General features: G+C 35.1%; 1 protein-coding gene across 1 annotated transcript in view; it reads right to left on the minus strand.

The window, feature by feature from the left end:
- The window catches only part of ADAM10 (ADAM metallopeptidase domain 10), a 132,208-nt gene that overhangs the window by 56,313 nt on the left and 55,584 nt on the right, over positions 1-20,311 (minus strand). The window contains exons 3-5 of the mRNA XM_026518578.4: positions 20,040-20,158; positions 17,628-17,786; positions 3,422-3,522 (exon numbers count right to left, since the gene is read on the minus strand). Coding sequence (XP_026374363.1) covers positions 3,422-3,522; positions 17,628-17,786; positions 20,040-20,158 — 379 coding nt within the window. The remainder of the gene's footprint in view (positions 1-3,421; positions 3,523-17,627; positions 17,787-20,039; positions 20,159-20,311) is intronic.

The raw sequence follows: 20,311 nt of genomic DNA on the forward strand, positions 1-20,311 counted from the left end.
ATTAATAATAGTTGCTTTAAAGCTTTTGGGTGCTAATGCCTTTAATTTCTGGTTCTGTTTCTATCTGGGTGTTTTTTTCTCCTGACTATAGATCACATTTTTCATCTTTTAGTCATCTAGTAATGCTTTCTGAATGCTAGACATTATGAATGTTTACATTGTTGAGTATCTGTATTCTGCATCCTCCTTTAACAAATATTATTGAGCTTTATTCTGTCGGGGAGCTAATTTACTTGAAAATCACTTTGATCTTTTTCAAGCTTGGTTTTTTCAGCTTAATAAAGGCAGGTTTGAAGTGGTCTTTACTCTAGGGTGAGGTAAACCTACTCGTAGCATGGCTTGGGATCTCAACCAAGTGTAATTTCTTACAGCTGTTCAATTTATAGATTCTCCAATAGTTTGTCCCTCTCTTGTAGTTGTCTAATACCATCTCACCCTGTGCACGCACAGGTTAGTTTTCAGCTAAGACTCAAGGCAACTGCTGTCCAGGTATCTGGAGATTTTCCCAGTGTAGTCCTCGCTTCTCAGGTACTCTGTCCTAAGTCCAGATACCTCAGCCTTCTTAAACTTCGACCTGTCTCTTCGACTCAGCAAAACTGCTATGTACGTCTCACTCTTCTTGAGATCCCCTTTCCCTGTGCCATAACTAAACTTCTGCCTCCGGTCAAAAAAATCAGGGAAATCACTGAGAGACTTATTTCTCCCCTCTCAGGGATCTCAGTCCTTCACTACCTATTGTCTAATGTTTGAAAATAATTGTTTCAAATATTTTGTTCATTTAGTCTTCATATATTTACAGGAGGTCTAGCTGGATATCAGTTACTCCATCACGACTGGATGGAAAATCTCCACTTATTTTTTCCACTAAGCATTTCATGTTTTTCATTTTAGACATTTAATACTTCAATATAGCTGGAGTTTTGTTTTGTTTTAAATATGATGTAAAATGGAGACCTAACTTCATTTTTTTTCCAAATGGACAAACATTTTTTTTCTAGTTCTACTTATTCAATGACCTCTACTTTTCCTCACTGATGTACTGGTCTCTTTCTGAGCACTCAATTTTATTCCTCAGGTCAACTTGTTCATCCTATGCTAATATCTAACACTCAATTATAATAAGTTTTAATACCTTCCAGGGTAAATCCCTCTTTTCTGCTTACCACCTTTAGGGTGGGCCCTACTTCTTCTTAGCCTTTACTTTTCTCTATAACATTTTCAATCCATCATTGTGCTGTGAATAACCCTGCTATAATTAATATTGGAATTGCAGTGAATCTACAAATCAATATGGGGAAAATTGATGTTTTTGTGATATTAGCTATTAATTTCCACAACTGTGGTATATCTCTCCATTTATTTAAGATAAATCTTCTTTAACTTTTCTTCCCAGGTTTTATAACTTTCCTTATGTAGGACTTATAATTCTTTGTTACACTGAATCTTCAATACATGATATTCTTGATACTATTATTAATGATGTTCTCTTTTTCTGGTAGTCTGCTGATATGAAGAAATGCAACCAGGGGCGCCTGGGTGGCTCAGTCGTTAAGCGACTGCCTTTGGCTCAGGGCGGGATCCTGGCGTTCTGGGATCGAGGCCCACATCAGGCTTCTCCGCTGGAAGCCTGCTTCTTCCTCTCCCACTCCCCCTGCTGTGTTCCCTCTCTCGCTGGCTGTCTCTATCTCTGTCAAATAAATAAATAAAATCTTAAAAAAAAAAAAAAAAGAAATGCAACCTACTTTTGTATATGAATGTTATATCTAGCCACTGCTAAACTTTCTCATATTTAGTATTCTGTAGTCTTGTCCTCTCTATGCACATTGCCAACACCTTAGTACAAGCCACTATTCTCAATCAAGTAACTGAAACACTTCGAATTAGTTTCCCAGTCTCTAGTTTTGTACCCCACCCTGGAGTTAAAAATTCTTTAATGGTCTTGCTATCTCTCTGACCTTTGTATGTACTGTTCTCCTGTCTTCCTAGCTCTTCATGGCCAACCTAACTTCTGCTTATTCTTTTAGTTTCTGATTATTGTCCTCAAATACTTCCTAGGCTAGATTAACTAAACTACCCCTTTTATGTGTACAGTTATCACCCCATGCTTAATTCTCTTCTATCTCTTACCACTCTCAACTGTTTCTCTGTGTCGCCAATTAAACAACAGCTGACCCTCGTACAAACCCTTCATGGGTTTGAACTGTGTGAGTCCACTAATAAGCGATTTTTTTCCATACATAAACTACCGTCCTGTAAATGTATTTTCTCTTCCTTGTAATTTTCTTAATAACATTTTCTTTTATCTAGCTTCCCTCAATTATAAGACTACAGCATATAATACATATAACAAAATATGTCAATTAACTGTTCATGTTATCAGTAAGGTATCCAGTCAACAGGAGGCTATCAGTAGTTAAGTTTTTGGGGAGTCAAAAGTTATATGCAGATTTTCAACTGCACAAAGGTCAGCATCCCCAACCACCATGTTGTTCAAGGGTCAAGTGTTACTAACTTTTTGAGAACAAGCTTTCATGTTCATCTCCACATACTCCCAGAACCTACCAGTCTCTGACATATGGCAGAAGATTGATATGTAACTATTCAACAAGTGCAAGAATAAAATCTCACTTGTACTTGAAAGATACACCTGAAATAGAATTGTTTGTGCCATTTCACAGATCAAGAAACACACGTATCTACATTTGTGACTCAAGAAACGCAAGCAACATTATTCCACCTTACTATTTTTAGAAAACATGCCAAAATACATAATAAATGTTTTACCATAAAAATATTTTTTTCATTTTAAATCTCTGTTTTGAATTATTTTTAAAAAGGTCAAAAAAAGTAAAAAAAACAATAGTCAAATGGTGAAAAAACTTAATATATTAAAAGCAGAGCTGGAGCCCCACGCTGGGCATAGAGATTACTTTAAAAATCAATTATTTAGACAATAAACAAACATATATATATCAAAAGCCTTGTGATTTTTATTATATAGTGCATAACTATCTCAGTTTGCTCAGGAACACATGATTTTTAGTGTTAAGCTGGGGACGTCCCAGACAAACCAGGGGAATTTGGTCGCTCTAATTTTCATACTAATACAAATACTTATATTTATACAAAACACATGTTTAGACTAAATTTTTCGTAACTTGACAACATAACATGCAAGACAGAGTATATTTTGGACATGTAACTTAATGTTTTTTCAGTCACACAGATTCGTATTCCAATCTCAGCACCATATCTTTATTATAGGCAAGTTACCTGACCTTTTGAACGTTAAAAAATATAAATATTTCCCCACAGTGGTAAAAATCTTTCAGAAATTCTAGTAACAGACATTTTTAACGCAAGAACACATGCCCAAGTTCATTTCCATTTCTTAAATGCAAGCTAGTATTAAAATCCTTACCTGTGTTGCTTCCTCTACACCAGTCATCTGGTACTTCCTCATCCTTTCAAATACTGAATGATCTGCACAGCCCCCCTGTGGACCATATTTATGTGGATAGTCTAAAACACAAAGAAGTAATGTCATTACTATCACATGTTTAGAGATTACTAATTATCTTATAAATGAAAAACTAACTGTCACAATTAACAAAAGCCATAGATGCTTATTGAGCATTCTCATTTTAAAAGCCGGCAGGTTAGTAAGTTCTCCCTCAATAAAATATCACTGGTCTCTAGATTTTTTTCATATAGATGATTTGTGAATTCTAAAAAAGGACAATAATCATTCTTCATTCTAGGTTTAACTTTCCCAACCTTTCCTGCTTCAGATACATAAAGTATGTTAATACTGCAATTTACTTCGTTTTGTAATTTATAACTTTCCCTCCAAACACATTAAATTTCCTATGCTGCAAATGTACACCTCAAGCTGAACTACAGTTAGACTGCTAGAATATTCTATATGGCTTGAATTCCTTCAATGAATACCAACTGGCCTCAAGAAAAAGGGACCTAGAAACATGCTCCATGGCACAGTAAAAGCAGAGTGAGTTTAAATTTCTTTGATGTGTAATTCAAGTGAGTGTTTTATAAGCCAATAACTATTTTATCATCATTTGTTTTCCCTTTATAATTAAACAGTGATTAAAAATCCTTAACTGAATTGGTTCTATTTCTAGATAGCTGTTCCATTTTAGTTTAGTCATTTAAAAGCTTATTCCCCTCTCTCAAATTTCACGTACTTCTCCCTTGCTAGGGTTCTCCTTATTCATGAACATATTTTATAATTTAATCAAGGTACCATAATTAAGAGAACTGTCAAGATAAGATACCAAGACATGCGTGAGAAGGGAAGCACTGAAAAATCCTTAAGTAGCTTAAGATACAGTACAAAGAATTATAATTAGAAATACTACACGTAATTTCTTAAGAAAATCTAGAACCTACAGTGGATACTAGTGACCTATTTCTTTGGAAATGCTAATTAGACAGTACAACACAAATTTAATCTAGCAGTTAAGAGGCAGGAGTTATGGAACAACCTACATTTACTGATACTGACAGCTCTGACTTAAACTTAAGTTTTTTTATCAGAGGTCAACACTGCAAAAACTGTAAAATTCCAATCAATAAATGTGAAATGACAGACTTAAAATGTTACCACTTTATAACCCCACATGTATAAAGTGATTTAGGTAAGGATCATTAATGGGTACTAAAACCATTAGATGAAAGATATGAGGTAACAGGATATTCATAGTCTCTGAAAGTATCCCCCCATAGATTATTTATTAATTATAAAGGAAGATGGTACCTTCACACTAAAGATATAGCAACTCTCACTTCATTTACCAAGTGATCAAGCTAAGCACGACCAGTAGTAGAAAGATATGTGCCTCTTGACGTGATTCAGTAAGGGATGCCCAGCTTTCCCTATACAATATTCTTGACCAAATATGTTCACTGAATCTAATGATGAATAAACAATCAGACACAACAAAATGCAGAACATCCTATAAGTCACTGACCTAGACATGTAAAAAAAGGCAATGTCATTTAAAGAAAAAAACCAGAAAAAGTTGATAACTAAGAGTAGGGGAGCCTGGTAATTAAGACACTAAAAGAGACATAATAAACAAATGCAAAAAAGGTATTCTTAGGACTACTGGAGAAATTTTATTATAGACTGGATAGTAAATGATTTTACTGAATTAATTTTTTTTAGGGGTGAAACACTATAGCTAGTTATGAAAATGTACATATTCTTAGGGAGTGTGTGTTTTAGGGGAATGTGTTTAGCAGTGAAGTTTCATTATGTCTACAACCTATTTTCAAGCAGTTCCCCAAAAAGTGTATGAGGGGGTGCAAAATGTTCTTTTGGTTTTTTTAAATGGCAGATCTGGGAGAAGGATATATGTGTTTATTACACAATTCTTTTAACTTTTTTTAAGTTTAAAAAATTTTCAAAATAAGATTAGGAGTAAAAGGCTGAAATGTTGGTAGAGCAAATTATTTCAAAGTGGAAAACTAACACAACTGAAGTACCAAATGGGAAAAAACCTAATATGTGTATTATTCTAGCATTTCAAAGGTTGACCGTGGGAAAGTAAAAACATAACACCATCCAACATGTATCTAATAAGAATCTGCCACAAAGGCTGAAAAGTTTTCCAATATAATATGCCCAGATTTTCAATTCTCAGCTTTTAGAAGATTTGGGGTTATAATCACCACAATACCTTCCTCTGATAATATAATTTTAACCTGAAAATATCCCAATGACCTTGCCCAAATTCTAATTGGAATCTAGCTTTCCTGAACCACCAGTGAAGAAGTTCCTCCATGCCAAGAACACTCATTTTAATAAACAAAGAAAATATATACAGTCATACTCACAGGCAAGTTTATACACATACTTAAGTACCTTTTTCAGTTAACAGAATTTAGATCTCTTGGAATTTTGCTAGTTATTTTAATTGTTATTATAAAGCCATGTTCATAGTTTGGCATCATTTATACATCCATAATTTTGTGCTATTTTATTTTACCCCCATACTAGGATAGTCCAAACTCCAGTAACTAAAAACATGGGCTGATTCTTTAGCTTAGTTTTCCCTTAACTCATGGCTAAGAAAATGGTTTATCTTTTTAAGATAACAATGTGTATGGGGAGGAACCCTTCTGCTGACCCTGGCAGCAACTAGGCAGATAAGTAAAAAAATGCACTCAGAGTTACTGATACACAAAATATTTTGCCATATAACAACAGATGAAACTAGTTTATATATTTTCAAAAGTTTAGTTTCTGTTCCAAGGTGATAAGCAACTAACTTACTATTCAATTAGCACTTTATGTTCTTATTTTCCCACTAACGGGTCAGTTTGTGGTACCCTAAATTAGATTTGTTTATTAAGTCAGTATTTAAGATAATAAGAATCTATTTTACCACTTACCTTAGGCTAATTTTAATTCAATAAAATAAATGCATATTTACCATTTGATGAAATTCTTATAGTTGAATTAGACAATACACACACACAAAAGAGCTATTTTGACACGAGAAACTAATATAACACTGTATGTTAAGTATATGGGAATTAAAATTAAAACTTTAAAAAAAATAACTATTTTAAACTACAGTTCTGATTTTATATTTCCTAAAACCATCTTAATAACCCTGAAACCCAAACTGCTATCTCTCACACAGAGACATTAGCACAGACACACAAGCATTGACACCAATGACACCACTCCTAAGTAAAAAACTATTTAACTTATTAGCTCTGTGATTAAATCATTACAATCAATTTTCAGATGAACTTTCCCTAAATGTCTACCATACCTGGTCTCCCCATCCCACATGCCTCACCACTACCAGAAAGAAAAGAAGAAAGGAAAGGAAGAAAAGAAAGAACAAAAGAAAGAATATGGGGGCAACATGGAGGGAATAATTTGTTTACCAAAATACTAAAACATCCCCCAAATCCTTCATATCAATATATCACTTAGCCAATAAAAAAAGGTTTTTAACTATTCAAAAATCTTATTTGAAAAAACAATTTTACTCTTGGCATAGTTTAGCAGCCATTGACCAACAGGTCCTCATTATCCTGCATACAAAGCTAGACTGAATTTCCCAGTTCCCTTCCTATTAGGTGTGACATATAACCAAGTTCAAGTTGAAGGAAAGTGAGCAGTACAGAAGTGCACGAGACAGGATAACCATGCTCTTTTCCCCTTCTGAATGGCTGGTGGGAGAAAACCTGGGAACAGTATGAAATAAAGTACCCTGGATTCCTGAATTACTTATTGAAGAAAAGCTGCCTGATGAGGAATGCTCACCTTAAACTGTCACATAGTGAGAAATGAGCTTTTAGTTCATGCATTTTGTCACTGAATTTGGGGGCTGTTTGGTACTGCAGTTAGCACTGCCTTAATACATGGTGAAAACGTTTGTCAAAGAGAGAAAAACTCATTTTATACCTGCTCTCCAATGGCATTTGGCAAATTTTTCGAATCATAGTACCAAAGTAATCTTAAACCAGCATATCAGAAATTCTTTAGCAGTGTTAGTATTAATGAAGTCATTTTCTGAATGTTTTCATTTATAACTAGTTTTCACCCATCCCCAGATAGAACTTTTGCCGAAAAGTCAGATAAACAGTTAAGATGAACACTCATACACACGGTAATAATTCCACTTTTAGATGAAGACAGAAGCTTGTAAACTCTGTAACAACCAGATAAAGTATTTCACATGCTTAGAGAAATGTGCTATTATTACTGTTCAAACAGTTTAAGAAGGTTTACTCAATGCATGATTTTCAGTTTTAAAAAGTAAAAAGAGCTGTGAAGCTTGTTAGCAATGTGGTTGTAAGTCCACCACATAACAAATACGTCAAAATAACATTTTTGTTTCAATACATAATTTAGTTCAACTGTAATACTTCAATATATAAATCGGTTGATATCCTTGATATTATTCAAATTTGAGAAATAACAAGTATCATAATCTGACCATGACAAGAATTAGGATATACCTCCATTCAAAACATACTAAGGGGGCACCTGGGTGGCTCAGTTGGTTGGGCATCTGACTTCTGCTCAGGTCATGATCTTGGGGTCCTGGGACAGAGCCCTGTGTCAGGCTCCCTGCTCAGCACAGAGTCTGCTTCTGCTACTCCCTCTCCTCTGCCCCTCCACCCTGCTCATGCTCATTCTATCTCTCAAATAAATAAATCTTTAAAACACACACACACACTAAGGAATATATTTTGAATCTGTTTCTACACAGGCACAAAAGAGCTACTACAAAGTATTTCTGGAAGAGAGAATTTTATACTTCCAAACACTTGAACCAGTAAATGTGCACAGCATTAAAATGAGTATCTTACTGAATTCAGGAAAAAAACAAAAATATCCCTGCCTTAAAACAACTGTTAACATCATTCTCTTTAGTATGATGATAAGGGAAGCCAAAGAATAATATACATGCCTGATTTATACATATTGAGCAGTCCCTATTATATAGTAACTCAATAAAATATAAATACTTTCCAGATATTAGTAATAGTAGACACATTGACACTCTCTTGTCATCAATATATTGGCACTGATGCTGAGCATTTGAACATTAAGACTGGGACACTCAAACAAGTACTGCTTAATGGGTATCTCACCTACATGACATAATATATAAAGCTAATATATCTATAGACATAAATAAACATATACGTGTATACACACACATATATATTTGTTGACATTGTATATGTAGCCGAGATTAGAATGGATTTCTTCCCACCACTCCTCCACAATCAGAAGTCAAACAAATACTAGTATAATAGCACACCACCTATAGGCTAACATCAGCAGCAGTTGAAAGGAAGTCAGCAGAAACTTAAGAACAGAACCACCACCTTGCAGGCCATCATTCCCCAGGGGGAAAAGGCGGCCTAAAATGAGATTGCTCTGCCCCACTGTGCCTCCAAAAAGTTGCATCTGGCTGGAACCAAGAGAATACAGACATTACAGAAAATCACCTCCTCTGGTCCATCACCTAGCAGAGGTCAAGAGACTCCTGCCGCACTGCTCCACTTCATCAGGAGAACTCCAGCAAGAATCAAGGAGGAACCCAAGGGGAAAACATTCCCCTGCCCCTCATGTCACTAAACACTCACAACCATCTACCACTTTCTGCCCTAGGACCATTAGGACTATTCTCATTGTGACTTAGCTTTTATAGTCATGAGACTATACCAGCGACTACTCTAACTCATTATAGGTTATTGGCTGCCCCCAAGTCACTACTTCCCTTTATTTCCTATTTTTAGCTCCTAGCTCTCTGACATCACCCCAACACAACTCTTAGTGATTCCAACAATAATATTGATCATTCTTTCAGTACACTTACACCACCTTTTCTTCAATGATCTCCTACATCAAGTTCTCACAGTCTTCTTTTGAACCTGTCATTACTAATAACTGAAACCCATTAATAATCTCAACTTGCACATCCTACTTTCTTTCCACCAATTACCTTTTCTGAAAATCCCCTCCAACAGTCCTGCAACACCATTAAGACCTTTCAATCTACCAATGTTACCACCTTGTTCACTATCACTGGATATTCTCTTTCTTCTGTTTATTCAGCTTAAATCCAAGAGTCAATTATTATCATAATTACTTCACTGTATTGCCTTAAAACTTCCATGCCCTCCCCATCCCACGTCTCACCCAAATCCTGTTTAAAATGAACCTTCTACCCGCACCGCTGCAACTGAAGGGGCCCAGAGAAGGCCGGTAACTATGACTATTCTCACTCAAAAATAATCATCTGTAACCTCTAGCAGTTCCTTTATGCTACCCGGCAATGACACTACATTTCCAGAGTCAGTTCTCAATCCTAGTTACCCAGTTAACTATAGGCACTCCTTGCTTTGCCACATTAGTGGCAGCAGTTACAACTGACCATTCCAGCTGAAACTCTGCAAAGTGATCTTAATATCAATGGGGAAAATTACAATTGTTCCCAACCTTCAAAAATTTTAAATATGAAAATACTAATACCCTCTTATTAAATATACTGAAACTCTCAATACTAAAACTCTAATTACTACTTACAAATGTATAGAGGAATGAAAAATAATAAAACTATTATTTACTATAGCATACTTTAAAATATTAGAAGAATTAGATATCTAAAAAGAAAAATGTAGTGTTTTATCTATTTATAAGTTGTATTTTACATATCATAAACTAAACATAGACATTCTTTTTGAAAGTTTGATATTTAAGATAAAAAAGACATTTCCAAAGCAGCAGTTTATACGTGCTTCAAATCCTGTTAGCACAAAACTGTCCCAACAGAAAAAAAAGGAATCAAGTGTAAAATTTTTCCTATATACTTTCAAAGTTTCTGAAAGACCCTATTTACCCTGGTCACATTAACTATGAAAATGGACAATGACATTTTCCCTCTAAAATTACTGACAATATAATCCCCGTTTCTAGAAAAAGCCTTTGTTCAACTAATGAATAAGCCCTCATTGTGATGCTAAATCATAGGATGCACTGTAGTTCCCCTGAAAAGGCCAAACAGCATATTCTTTCACAAAGAATGAATCATTGGTGTAGAATATTCAGCCTATTTAAAACAAAGATTGGCTTTAAATCTATTGCCTTTCTTCCAGTTCTTTTGCATGCCAACCTCTTGCTTTTGTTTTGCTGTAGGAGGGGCAAATATAAATAATACATGTATTGTGATACCACCTCAAGCAGGAAATAGTTCTAGTTAACTCTCAATCATCTACTCCAGGAGGAAGGAAATATTTACCATTCAGATTCTCTGTCCAACAGAACTGGTACATAAAACACCCACTTCTCACTACATACTAACTAGTGCAGGCCCTGCATCCCCTTGCATCCTCACTATTCTCAGTAAGGCTTCCGCCACCTCTGTGTGACTGGCAGGTAGAAAGCTGACTGCAAACTTGGCTATGAGATGTCAAAATTTGGTGTAATCTCTCCAATAACATGCTATGACTCACCAAATCCAATGAAATAAATCTAACTTTTATTATCTTAATTGAATTTAAAATAAATTGACTTCACAGACAACGAACAAAAAGTTGTTAATATCTGGAGGGTAGCTGGGTAGGGACCCGGCCCACGAAAATGCTGTTTATTCCCAACAAATCAACAAGGATTCACTGAAGAAGAGTAAAAGGAAGAAGTGGGCTATTTTTTTTTTCTTTAGGACAGACGATGAGTTTGGAGGAATTAAAGAATTTGCTATGGCAAACCCCAAATGTCCTTCCCTCTTCTAACTCCAGGAGATAGGAGTCCATTTCTCCTGAACACCCTGTCCCCATTCCCCATATCCAGTCTCTGTTTGGGGATGGTGGGAAGAGCACGGGAAGAGAAGCATAGTATGATCGTCCCTGGGAAGGAGAAGAAGTTGAAGGTGGTCCCCCTTTTCACCTGCACTCACAACACTGATCTCCCAGGAAACAGAGATGGGAAGCTGGGCCAGGCATGTCCTTTCCTACCCCTCGTTTTTAAGAAGAAAGGATTAGTGTTGGGGGCCAAGTAGATCATGGGCATCAAGTCAACAGGAGCAATGCTGCTCTATTATTACGATCAATTATAAACAGAATCACTAGACTCTAAGATGCATTAGGATAAGAACCTCTGTGTCCACAGTATCTGAAAGTGTCTTATACAAATCAGGCACTCAAATGATTTTAATAAATTAATCACATGTCAACTACATTCAAATTTTAAAAATAATTAATCATTAAACCTGTAAATCTTACAACAGAAACTTGTAATGAAAACTTTTAACATACTGATTTAATATGACCATTATATTCATCTGTTCAATCTGGGACTATATACCCCTATACACAGAAAATGGGTGAGTCCAGGGCAAAGAAGATGCCAGTTTCCTTTCTTTTCTGAAGTTCCTGAGCTGTGGCAGCTAAAAACAAATATTACTGCAGCCAGAGTTACAGCTACCTTTCTTCTATCTTCAGAGATTCTTACTTCTAACAGCCAAAAGTCTACCCTATGCTCAAGGTTCAAGTCAAATGCCATCTCCCCTAAGAAGTCTTCCTAAGTATCCCTAAGGCTCCTTCAGTTTGTACTACCCTCAGTGCTGTGATGACATTTCGGCTAAGCATTTATCACATTCTGACTAGATTACTGACTGAAAATGCCCCTGATGGTTTTCTTTTTTAAGCCTTAATCCTTCCTGTACATGCACAAATCAAGAAACACTTGTTGAATTTACTTTTTCAGTCAGCAACTGGTTTCCATTCCTCTTCAAAGGTCATCCACTAACCAAAGACCTGTAAACTGCTGACTCCAATAACCTCCTTCTAGCCTTCATTCCACCTGCAATAACAAGGAACTGTCTGCAACCAAAAAACTGTTTATACGTGAAAGTGTGTTCTAAATCTCTAACTACTTTACAGATTGACTATAACACAGACCTTGTTCAAAACCAGGGCATGTATGCACATAAATTTTCTAACTGTATGTCAATGTTATTATTAATTGCACTAATTTATTTACAAAACAAGTAATGAGAGGGAAAAAACTATTAGTTACCAAACATCAGCAACACAAGAATAAGCAGACAGAGAGTACAGACCCTCAAAGAGCTTACAGTCTAGCTGGGGTGTTAGACATACAAACATGTATCCATTTAAGTATTAACTCCCTAAGTGTTAAGTGTTGCTGCATTCATCCACAGTTAAGACACAGTTACATATTGGTTGAATTTAATGTACTCATCCAGTCAACAGCTGTTTTCCTTCCATGCCTCTTCCCAGAGGTCAATCATATGGACCACTGACCTGTAAACTGCTGGATTTGAAACACAGTGAGGACTCACCAATACATAAACGGCAGTAAAGAGAGGTACAGCCAGAAGTGAGGGGCCAGAAAGGCTTCTAGATTATTTCCGAAATACATTTTGAAGGATGAGTATTGGTTTGGGGGAGACAGAATTATACACAACTCTCTTAAGACGAATGTTCCTTCTGCTCTCTTGCTTCCACAAGGCTCACCTTAAATTTCCAAAATGTCCCCTCTCTAGAGCTCAGGCATTAGACCAAGACAGTAAAAGACCTTAGTATTTGTTACATCCTGTCTTTTTTCAAAATTTATCGTATGTAAAATGATCTTTAATTAATCAATAGTTGATGAGTTTATCAAAAGCTTTAGAGTTGTTTTATTTTTAGTAACCCAAAACAGAAGCAACCCAAATGTCCATCAAATTTGTCCATCCAGGCCAATGCATGAAGATGTTATCCACACAATGAAATACTACCTCAGTAAAAAGGAATGCACAAACAATGTGGATGAATCTCAAAAAAACTATGCTAAAGAAACCAGATTTTTTTAAGACTACATAATACCTACGTGCATTTACACAAAATTCTACAAAATGCAAACTAGCCTGCAGTTTAGTACCTGAGGAAAGAAGGGCTGAGAAGAGAAGGATTACACTGAGTACGAGGGAGCCTTTTGGGGGGCAATGGATACATACACTATATTGAGATTATGGTAATAGTTTCACAGATGTATAGAAATGGCAAAAAATTACCAAATAGTATACTTTACATGAGCAGTTTTGAAGATAATGTATACCACAGCAATGTTTAATAGTAAAAAAGAGGAAACAATCTAAAGGTCCATTTAGTTGATGGGTTAGTAAATAACATTCACCAATGAACAGAATATTATGCAACTATTTAAAAGAAAAATGTTAATGGTGGTGGGCACACTTCTTCTACTTCATTAACGGGCAAAAATATTTTATATAGTCATTTGATAATCAGCAAAATCAAAAATATTTCCAGCTCTAGAGGGAAAGTAGTTAGATATCCAATTTTAGAAGAGAATAAGGGATATTAAAAATCTGGTCTAACACCCTCATTTTATACACAGAGAATGAGACCTACTTACTTGCATAAAAAAAGGAAGACCTTCCCATCAGGTCACAAAGCTATGCTATGCTAGTACATCATCCTGATTTCCCTTCTAACTCCTTTCTCATACAGTTCTCTGACACATTACCTCTTGTGATTTTTTCCCTACCACGTCTGCCACTAACTTGTTGTTATGGTCTTGAGCAAATGAATTAAACCCTGAAACCCTTTTAACTAGTTGATCTACAAGGTCACCTTTTAAGACTCCCTAAGCTGCTGAAACCAGTTATATCCACATCAATGAATTCCTAGTGTAATGTCTGCATATAAATATATAAGATAGCAGGACTGCTTACGTAGATTATCTGTCTAATCTCCAAATTAACCATGGACAAAAAGGACTAAGTGGTATTCTTGTCATAACTTCACTTCTATGTCCTAGGAGAAAGTGCTTTTTACTACCCAAGTACAGAATTGAACAAGTATGAATTTTAAGCTGATAAATACATGTGGTTATCACCGTCACATGTGAGTATCAAAGTGCCTAGAGAAGTTATTGACCATTTTCACTGCAAACTGTCTCTGTGTCCTGGTACTGCCTCAGAAGCCATATTCCCTAAGATTCTCTGGAACAGCAATAACATTTTCGATGGTCGCTTCATACATTTATGCCCACAGTTGCAAAAACAGTATTAAAAGAAGGGTAGCCACGTTCTCATCAGAACGCCTACCCTAAGTTGGTATACTTCACCTGTCATTTGCTTCTGCTGAGAATAAACATACAGGGATACTGAATTCACTCAAGCATATACACATGATCTAAACAATCACACAGTAATTGAGTTGTGAAAATAAATTACTGGCACTTAAGCAAATTATATGAAAATAGTAATATACATTAAAGGAATGTCCTTTCCCTCTTAATTAGTTGTAAAGTAGAACATCCACTGGCAAATATAGTGAGGAGAGAATTTGGCTTAAAACAACAATAGATGCAAACGTGTCATTTTAGAAAGGCTTACAGATTTCAGAAAAGCCCCAGAAATCCTTGGAGTATGTTAGAATTTACAGCTTTCTTCCATAAGTGAAGCAGACAAGCACATGGTTAAGAACACAAGATCCATTATCAAGTGACGTAAGTTTTCTAAGCCTTAATTTTCCTCATCTATATGCTGGGAAGAAGGGGATATGATATGTGTGCCTATTACACTTTATAGAGTTATTATAAAGATTAAATGAAGTAATCAAAAAAGTTTATATAGTACCAGGACACATTAAACAGTAATAACTGTTCTTACTACTACTACTACTACTACTACTACTACTACTACTACTGGTACTATAACCTTAGGTATTCTACACAGAGAGGTTAAAGAGCCAATTAAAAGTAAGTTATCGATCCATCCTCAAGAAGAGGGAGGGGCGAGCATACTACAGCCTGCTGAACAACTCAGTTCTTTGGTTTGCCATTCAAGCTAAGGAAGGTTGTTTTTTTTTAAAATATTTTATTTATTTATTCGACAAAGATAGAGACAGCCAGCGAGAGAGGGAACACAAGCAGGGGGAGTGGGAGAGAAAGAAGCAGGCTCATAGCAGAAGAGCCTGATGTGGGGCTCGATCCCATAACGCCGGGATCACGCCCTGAGCCGAAGGCAGACGCCTAACCGCTGTGCCACCCAGGCGCCCCAAGCTAAGGAAGGTTTTTACATTTTTAAATGGTTGAAAAAAAATTGCAAACAAAATCACTCTAAACATTACTATTTTTAAGCTCTAATACCATTATTTGTATATAATAACAATATGAAAAGGCCTCCTTAGCATGAACTTTTTTTTTTTTTAATGAACACACATTTTAATTGGACAAGTAAAAAGTAAGAGCTGAAATCAATGGTAAAGTTAAATGCCAAAAGAAATAGAAAACTCAGTCACATCCAATGTCATTGATCCTTCAAGCTAACTCATGATCTTTGGGGGAAAAGAAAGGTTGACATAAAGGAAAGTATTTGGAAGTTACTGTAAGGTGGAAAGTGGAAAAATGCAATTAGAGGACAGGAAGAAATAAAAGGGCAAAAAAAAAGCAGAATATGCTTAACCTACTTACAAGTAGGTAGGAGAAGGAAGGAAATGAGAGAGCAGATGTAATAACAGAAATCATAAAAGGCAGAACACAGAATAGGGTGCTTACGGGTGTAATTCAGCAAAGGATAAAGTCTGATTATAACACAAATAAAAACAGGAGTTCAAAATCTGTCCATTATTCTCCTCTTCTCCCTCCTTTCCCATAAGGCCTTGTTTGATTTTGAGATAACATTATAAGGAAAATGTTTCAAGATTTCATTAAGTGTCTATAAAGAATCTGCTCCAGAGATTAAATAATATTGGCAATGTTAAAGGAGCAAAAGAAACAGAAACCGTATTTGGAGAACTTACATACCCTGATAGGGGTAAACCCACAAGAAGACTAAGTTACTAAAAAAATTACAAAGTAACATACAAATCAAGTAGATAATAATTCTGTTGGCAGAAAGAAAGGAAGGCAAAGGAATTCATATTCCAGCTTGTGAAGAAGGACTTAGCATGGAGCTTGAGAAAAGTCTGAAACACCAGGAGGGGAAACCGGAAAAGGAATCAAACAGGGATGAATAAAAATATAGGCAAGTAGCATTAAAAATATGTATATATAGATATAGATATACAGGCAAGTAGCATTAATGAATTTATGAGTTAGCAAGTAGCTAAAATCATAAATGCATCCTATCTAGAATAATTATGCTATTTTCTATAGCAATCCAGCATCAGAAATAACAACCAGTTGGACAGACTGAAGAAGTATGGAAACTGTCAGAACTAATGGAGCAAAAAGCCAAGATGGTTAGGCTTTCCAGTACATTATTAGGAGTGAGAATGAAATTACTGACAATAAACTTCTGGCTGCAGAATGGAAAATGAAGCCAGAAGGAAGTTGCCAAGTTAGGAAAATAGGCAAAAAATGAGAGACTAGTCTAATTATAGTCAAAAATAAAATATGAGTATTCAAGAGGCATTATAAATTAGAGGAATGTATTTCTGTGGTATTTCATTAAAGCATTCTCATGACTAGATGACCACGAATATATGGACCATGGTAAAATTAAACGGTGAAGTCTATTTTCTACTCTTAAAACACAGAAAAAGAACTCTCCCAACAAATTACCATCATATGAAAACCAGGGTAGAGGACAAAATCCATCATGATAAACCTGGAGTCTTACCAAGCTGAAGTAAAATCATTATTTCAAGATTCCAAAAAGAAATACTCAAAGGATTTATAGATTACAAGAGTATCGAAAATATTCCTTAAATACTACACAATACTACACAAATATCCACCCTAAAATTTATATTAGAAGGAAAGCCACACACACAAAGGCATTATAGCATTCAATGACTGGCTGATATCAGAATATAGAATTTCCAAATCAATCAGAGTTGGTTGACTCATAGTTCAAATAGAATTGGTTGTATCATATCAACAAAGTAGGACTGGCATAGATTGACAAGGAAATTATCTCTTTATATAGGTCTAATATTCGTTAAATTGAGACTTTGGCTGTGACTTAGACTATCTCCTGGCCTGATCAACAGCTCAGGAAAGAAAACAGCTCAGGCTTGGTATGTCTCCACATACTTTTAACTATTTATATGCGTTTTTGCAAAAGGCTACTTGATAAGATTTAAGTACTTACTAATATCATCTTCATGATAAATGACAGAATGAAAGGGCAGAGTTCGGTCTTTAATATATCTCTCTGCTGGCTCAACATAAAATGTGCCACCACGAGTCTGGATGAATCCTTCAAATCTTCCATCAATAACAGATCCATGGCTAAAACTTCCTTCTTCACCTGTTAATGAAAGCAAAAACACTTGAAAAATTAATTTGCACATAAATATTAATTTCATTCTCCTTTAAAAAGCCATTCTTATATATTTTAAAAACCTGAATACAAATTTATTGGGGAAATTAATTTTCACATAAAATATATTAAGCAGAATTTGAGAAGTGAACTAGTACTTAGTTAAAATCTATACAATTACTAGGTAACAACAATGAGAAACAGAACACCTGTCTCATTAACAATCATATTCCCAGCATCTAAGCACAGTACCTGGAAAGAATTCAATAGTCATTCAATAAATAATTGTTAAATTAACTTAAACTGTGAAAGAGGCAAACAGATCCACTGATAAAATATGCACTTCCAAAATAAAGATATTAAAGTATCTTTTGAGGAGTGCCTGGGTGGCTCAGCTGGTTAAGCGTCTGACTCTTGATCTCAGCTCAGGTCTTGATCTCAGGGTCATGAGTTCAAGTCCCGCATTAAAAAAGGGAAGGAAGGAAGGAAGGGAGGGAGGGAGGCTCAGGGAGGGAGGGAAAGAAAAAAAATAAAGTATCTTTTGAGCTTTTGGTCTAATTATTGTAAGTAAAAAAGTTCTTTTCCCACCTGATATAATCTGCATGAAACTTTCGGCTTCTTTTTTTTTATATACGTACATTTTTTAAATAAAAAAGTATCAAATATTTCAGAAGTAGCTTAAACAAAAGTATATCAACAATCCTTCTTAAGATATTGGATTTTTAATACTGTCCCGCCAATTACACTTCTCTAGTGAAAGAAAATACAGGATAAAAAGGGTATTTTGTGCCAACCATCAAATGATATGAAGAAGTGGAAAGTAGGAGGATGGTACTTTAAAAGTTAAATTTACCTGTTAAAATTTTCTCATTAAAACAAGTATCAGGCTCTCCACAATTTCTAAATTGTAGATTAACATTAACTAATTGACTGTGAATTAATTAAGGACTGAAGCTAAGAACCCAAGACACTGGTATTTTAAGCAACATGATTTCTATCTGCAAACTCATTCAGTCTTGTCCTTTTCTTTTTTCTTTTTTTTTTTTTAAAAGATTTTATTTATTTATTTGACAGAGATAGAGACAGCCAGCGAGAGAGGGAACACAAGCAGGGGGAGTGGGAGAGGAAGAAGCAGGCTCATAGTGGAGGAGCCTGATGTGGGGCCCGATCCCATAATGCTGGGATCACGCCCTGAGCCGAAGGCAGACGCTTAACGACTGAGCCACCCAGGCGCCCCTTGTACTTTTCTTGACCATCACCTAGCAAAGAAGGGCAGACACTACAAAGTTATTGGCTCAGAAAGATAAATGATCAAAGGAATAATGGTTCAATACTGAAAGTCTATACTGACAGAAAAACACTTTTAACTTATTAATAATTAAATAATAATAATAAAAGCTTTTAATTTATTAATGAAATTTCACCTAAAAGTAAGAAATTCTAATTATAGAAATGTCTCATTTATCTGGTATAATAAAAAATTAGAAACATTTTTAAACACTTAATTTTCCACAATGTTATGATTCTGAGTGGAAATCTAGTATGTAGAAATTAAATTTAACTTTCAGTTAACTTTGTCTTAAGAACTGAGAATCATCTTGAGTATTTATTAATATAGAGTTGTAACAATATTCTGGCCCTCTAATACCTCCAGAAGATTTTGACTGTTCTTTCCACACTATTAAACTGTCAAATATAACTTTCTCTTGGGTTAAGTGTGCTCCGCATCCCCCCAGTACCACCTTAATATCTTGTAGTAAGGAAAATTTGTTAGAATTGTGAACACAGTAAATAGATTCTGAGGCAGAAAGGCCCTGAAAGGATCTTCCTATGAGTGACTTTGTCACATTATTTTTTGGCTGTTAAGATGATCTTTACAGTTTTCCTTTAGGTTTCTTCTCTTTTCTTATAATACATAGCTAATGTTTTGCTTGAAAGATCAGAAAGTTAAAGCAGTCATTAAAAACTTTTTAAAAAATCTAACAGTTTGTAGGTATTGAGAGAATCAAAACTACATATCTTTCAGAAGCCAGGCACTATATAATTCAAAATTAAATATATACACAGAGATAGGTCCAAGGGTTACTTTATTCTTCAAAGACTGTTATCCTTCGTGATATATTTAAATCTCCTCAGGATTTATCCCACCTCTCTGAAATATATGCCTATACCTCAAAATGTAGGGGTTTCTTTGTGTAGAAAAAAAACTAAAGAAAGGAATTCTCCTAAGATGCAACTCACCATAAATATGTCCAGTGTAAATATGAGAGGTATCATAATCAAGTACTTTATTTGATGTTTCTACTTTAAATTCATCACTGAAAAGGGATGTATCCCTCTTCATTCGTAGGTTGAAATGTCTGCAAACAGGGTGGAAAAGGGAAAAAAAGGAAATTAAAAGAATCCAAATTTTAAACATTTTTTTTATTAAAAAGTCTGCAAAATATAAACTGTTTCACACCATTTGTCTACTTGGAAATACACTTTACAAGATTTTTCTTATAAAAATTTTG

The sequence above is a fragment of the Ursus arctos genome, unplaced genomic scaffold, assembly GCF_023065955.2.
Source record: "Ursus arctos isolate Adak ecotype North America unplaced genomic scaffold, UrsArc2.0 scaffold_36, whole genome shotgun sequence".
NCBI lineage: Eukaryota > Metazoa > Chordata > Mammalia > Carnivora > Ursidae > Ursus > Ursus arctos.